The following is a 5,496-nucleotide window of genomic DNA, read 5'->3' on the forward strand; positions in this document are numbered from 1 at the left end:
CCACTACTGTGTCAATTACTTCACGAGGGTATAGGAAAACAGGTGATCAGTGGTAACTTATTTAATTGTGGCAGGCTGTGTCAAGCAAGGTACACAGATCTTTTGTGTGTTTTACTGAGTTGTTATTTTCAAACCTATTTTTATAGTCTCCAATTGTTGCTTCAGGGTGGTTGTGACTGCCTCAGTGTGTACCTGCCAGTTATAAATGCTCTGTGAACCCTGAAACACACACGCCAATCTGACGGGCCAAGAGAGGAAGAAGTGAGACATACAGAAGTAGCGGGACAATGGCTGCATGTCGGAACTTGGTAAAGCTTTAAAAAATAAAACGCAATCGGAAGGGAAGCGGTGAATCACTAAGCCACCATGCCTTCACCCATCTTGCCTGCCACGGCCTGCTGCTGCTGGATCACCGCTAGCTGCTGGTCCAACTTCATTTCCATCATGTCCATCACAACTGTAGAGGAAAACACAGGGACGTCACAACAGGGAAAGGAAGTTACTCTTGCAATACTCAAGAATGTGTGGGATGATCAAGTACCAGTGTGTTCATTCAAGTCTCTGGAGATGAACAAAAGGGAATCTGCAGTGAAGACTTGAGTGTCTGTCTGTTAGAAAGTGCTGATTGAGATTATTGTCTTGTTTGTAAGTCAATGAAATGATGATCTTTTGTTGCTTGATGTGAAGGTCTTCATGTGTGATGAGAGGCTGTGGGGAGTGACTGTGGTTCGTAAACATACTGTGGAGAGAGAGAGAGAGAGAGAGAGAGAGAGAGAGAGAGAGAGAGAGAGAGAGAGAGAGAGAGAGAGAGCACAACATGACATCATACACAACTCCCTCAGCCACCTTTAGTTAAGCTGAGGGCTGCCACAACATGCTGCAGGGAAGAGGAGAGATCTTGCATGCCACCAACACTACTACTTGCCTATCTGAATTTATTACTACCTTAAAATTGTGGTAGTGTGTATTTTTGTCAGGTGGGCTTGTTGGTTACTACTACTAACTACTACACTAGTTAAATGTTGAATATGCAGAATAGGTAAGGTACTACTACTAATGGAAAGGTTTGTTAAAAGAAAATACTCACACATATTTCAATCAGTCAGTAAGAGAGAAAGCATTAAGACAGAAGGGAAAGATCACTTACAGAAAACTAACAAGTTAAAAGGATTGAGATTCAAAGCACACCAAATCACACCCACCTTCTCTTAATTTACTCTTCTCTGATGCAATCTTTTGAATCTTCTCCATTTGTTCCGTCACAAACTTAATCTTTCGGCTGAAGTAATCCTTCGCCCCCGGCACGTCCTGAAAGATAGTAACGTTAACCCTTTCAATGTGACAGGAAATGATTAGCAGCAGCAGCAGAAATAATGTGTTAAGTCTTTATAAGCATCTACAAGAAAGTTAGCAATGAAAAAGAATACATTTTGCAATTTCTTCCCATTTCAAAGATTGGATGTGGCTGTTGAACAAGTAGAGGTGTCTTGGAGTGATTGGTGATTAAGGAAAGGTGTGGCAGTCAAAGGGTTAAGTCATGTTTGAACTGAGAGCAAAAGAGGGAGCATGACCAAGTTTAGGTGGACAAACTGATGTAGATATATGTTACCTGCCATGACTCACCAGTGATACAATTATAACATTACAAAATACTGAGGTGCTTTTAAAAATATGGACAAAAAGAAAACATGCTTGTATATAAAGATAAAACATTTCAAGCACTTCAAATCACTAAATATAGATTACAATACAAACTTTTTTCTTTATATTTTTTTTCCTTCACTCTTTCCCAAGATCAGCAAAGTAAATGTTGCAAGGTGACACATCTTCACTTGTCACCATACAATTTCACCCAATACCATACAGTTCCACCCATCCACCATACATTTTCACCCATCCAACATGCTATTTCACCCATCTACCACACAGCTCCACCCATCTACCATACAGTTTCACTTATTTACTAGTCAATTATACCTAGATTTTATCCATCAATACATTTTTTTTTTTATATGAAGAACTGGCCAAGGGCAACAAAAAAATGAAATAAAAAGCCCACTATTGTGCCAATCCCCAAACGTCAAAAGAATCATCTAAAATTGGAGGATAAATGTCCTGATCCCTCCCTCATGAAAGACTTCACATCACATGAAGGAGAAAACACAGAAGCAGGATGAATGATTGAGAATACTGGTTAACTCTTGCATTAGAGAGGTGGACAGAATAGGGGTGAGAGAAAAAAGGAAATCTTGTGTGGTAAGGCTGTGGATGGAGGGGAGGCATGCAGTTAGCAAGATCAGATGAACAGTTAGCATGAAAATAGCATAGAAGATAGTAAGATATAAAACACTGCAGCAATGAGAGAAAGGCTGAAGACAGTCAGAGGAGAGGAGCTGATAAGATGAAAAGCTTGTGATTCCACCCTGTCTAGAAGAGCAATACGAGTGGAGCACCCCCATACAAGAGAAGCACACTCTATACATGGCCAGATAAGACCCCTGTACAGAGTTAGAAGCTGGGGATGTGAGAAAAACTGGCGGAGATGACTCGGAATGCCTAACTTGACAGAAGCTGTACAAACATTGCCAAGGAACACAGCAAGGCCTCACCCTCTCTATGTAGTATCCTGTCCCAACTTCAATGAGGAGCTTCTCTGAGTTGGCTACGGTGCCCGGGACATACATACAACTAGTGAGGGGCACCAAGATCTCCTTCCCTTTGGTCTCTGGAGTTAGCTGAGGAAAATGGATGAGTGATAATATAACAAGGAAATAAGGGAAGCTGCAAGAAGCCATCAGGCCTACACATGGCAGTCCCTGTGTGCATGTGTGGTTCAACAAACACAATTAACCAAAAGTCACTATAATTAATAGAACTCACAATTAACTTAGTCACAAAATTTTCTTCACCTCCAAAATACTTGAGTAATTAATAAAAATTCAGAATTAAACCAAGTCACCAAATTTTCTTCACCCTTAAAATATGAATAGTCAAACAAGATTCAGAATTAACCAAGTCACCAAATTACCTTAAAAATATGAGCAATTAATAAAAATATACAAGGTAACACATACAACAAGACTCAGAATTATCAGTCATCAAATTTCCTTTCAAAATATACAAGGAGTTCAACAACTAATGAATCAAGCGTTGCCAAACACTGACCTTCTCCACACACTCGCCAGACTCATTGAACTTGAGCTGAGCGATCTTAAGCTGCTGGAGAGACTCACTGAAGAACTGCAGCTCCTGGAGGGAGAGAGAGAGAGAGAGAGAGATGAAGCTTGGTGAGATGGGCATGACAGTTCAGTTACGTTGTGTTTTGTCCACACAAGAAAATAACAGTGTCAAAATTTGGTTAAGCTACATTTAGATTAATTCGGTTCTTTAATTTTCAAGTTAAGTTTGGTTTAGATTAATTCAGTTCTTTAATTTCACTGGTTTAGTTTGGTTGAGATTAATTTAGTTCTTCAATTTCACTGGTTTTGTTTGGTTTAGATTAGTTCAGTTCCTTAATTTCTGTGGTTAAATTAAGTTTAGATAAATTAAGTTGTTGGTTAATATTACTGACAGCAGCTCCTCATGGATCAGCTAAATTAAGCATGCCTGGTGAGGAACACTCGCTGTACAACGCAGGTGCTGGTTTTGTTTTGGTGACATGCTTGCTTATGTTACAGTGACATACTTTGTGTTGCGCCACATCACAATTTTCACAAACTGTAAGTCCGTGCCAACGGGGCTCACTTGGAGGGATGCAGTGTAATGTGTGTGTTAGTATGTTGGTGTGCGGGTACTGTGGCTGCATCACACTGCCACAGTAACCAGTCCCGTGACAGCCGTTTTATTCACCATTACTGACTAATATTTCTGTTGCACTGGATGCAAATTAACTGTCACATTAATAACTAATCAAATGAGACTTTGTGAATGACACCTCTGTGCCGCACATACTGCCACTGACTCAAATGACACCTCTGTGCTGCACATACTGCCACTGACTCAAATGACACCTCTGTGCTGCACATACTGCCACTGACTCAAATGACACCTCTGTGCTGCACATACTGCCACTGACTCAAATGGCCGGTGTAGTCTGGAATGATCCACATGTAGTGGTCCATGAGGGCACCAAGGGCAGCAGGGCCCAGGGAGCTGCCACATCAGCCCCGCCTTCATCATGGCGGCAGACAGCTGCACGGATTGCAATTTTGGTCTACTTGACTTTTTCCTGCACTGCAGTACAGTGGAGACCCACAGGTCGCTACTTCTCAATTTTGTGAGCACTTCAGTCATTCTTGTTAGTGAGGTGTGCTGCTGTAATACTAGGCTAGTGTCCATGAGGGGACAAAGCCCCCCCCCAGCTAGTTTAGGTTAGGTTAGAGTCCTTAAGGGTGGATCCAGGCGGGGCAAAGTCCCCAAGCTTGCTATTCCTTGGAGAGCGGTGACACAATACAGAGGGCGCTGCTATTGCTCAGATTTCACAGGTTGTTTGGTTTTATTGAGCACTTCAGTTTCACTGATTTACTTTGGTTTACATTAATTCAGTTCTTTAATTTCACATCTAATTGCTTCATTTTATTGAATCAATTCTAAAAGACAATTACTTTTATATGAATAAATAGTACCTCGAAATTAGTACAATATTTCCATAATCCCCAATATTTCAATACCAGCTCAGAAGTCTTGGAGCCAAAGCATACTCTGTCAAGTTAAATAATCGAAGTATTTTACCACACACACACACACACACACAGCACACACACACACGAATACAGATAAGCAGGTCTTGTCTTCTCAAAACTACAAAGCAGACAGGACCACCGCACCACAAATAAACCAGAATGAAAGACTACGCATAACTCAACAACAATGAAATGGTTAATAATAACACACACAATTCCACTAGTGACTCATGCCTCGTCACTCACACCCGCCACTTCACTCACTCATATCTCCCTCCCCTCACACTCCACATCCACCTGCCTCCCGCCACAGGTGCTCCAAGGCGTGTCCTCTCACCTGGTCTAGTTGGTTCTTGAGTGTGGTGAGTTGTTCCAAGTTTAATTTGGAAATATCGATGACCTGTGGGCCCGCACCCTTGTTGGCAGCCATGATTGTTGACGTTACACTCACGCTCCCTCACTTAGCCACACCTGGACTTAAATTACTCACCTGGTCACTAATTAATGCAGAATACTACGTGATAAATTCAGTCTTAATTATCCATGTCAAAAATAATAATTAGGTCTTCATTATATTAGTCATTCAATAATAGTCCTAGATTTATACTACTCATTAAGTCATTCATTAATAAAAAAATGCTACGTAATAAATTCAATCTTATTTACATATGTGAAAAAAAATGACCATTAAATCTCCATTATATTAGATATCTAAAAATATTACAGCCACTTTTTCTGCAAAGCATTTATACAAAACAAACAATTACATGGAATAAAATAATCCACATCAATTTACCTTACCAAATCACACAAT

The 5,496-nt window shown here is 40.5% G+C and overlaps 1 protein-coding gene across 2 annotated transcripts in view; it reads right to left on the reverse strand.

The window, feature by feature from the left end:
* Nucleotides 1-46: 46 nt before the first annotated feature.
* LOC135092279 (prefoldin subunit 5-like) overlaps nt 47-5,496 on the reverse strand; it is a 40,129-nt gene continuing 34,679 nt past the window's right edge. The window contains exons 3-7 of one of the 2 annotated variants that reach the window (XM_063990730.1): nt 5,020-5,158; nt 3,166-3,249; nt 2,610-2,735; nt 1,203-1,308; nt 47-457 (exon numbers count right to left, since the gene is read on the reverse strand). In XM_063990730.1, coding sequence (XP_063846800.1) covers nt 357-457; nt 1,203-1,308; nt 2,610-2,735; nt 3,166-3,249; nt 5,020-5,112 — 510 coding nt within the window. In that variant the 5' untranslated portion in view covers nt 5,113-5,158 and the 3' untranslated portion in view covers nt 47-356. Of the gene's footprint in view, nt 458-1,202; nt 1,309-2,609; nt 2,736-3,165; nt 3,250-5,019; nt 5,173-5,496 lie in introns of those variants that run through there. The other variant, XM_063990729.1, reaches the window with a different exon arrangement.

This window comes from Scylla paramamosain, chromosome 39 (assembly GCF_035594125.1).
Source record: "Scylla paramamosain isolate STU-SP2022 chromosome 39, ASM3559412v1, whole genome shotgun sequence".
In the NCBI taxonomy this organism is placed as follows: domain Eukaryota; kingdom Metazoa; phylum Arthropoda; class Malacostraca; order Decapoda; family Portunidae; genus Scylla; species Scylla paramamosain.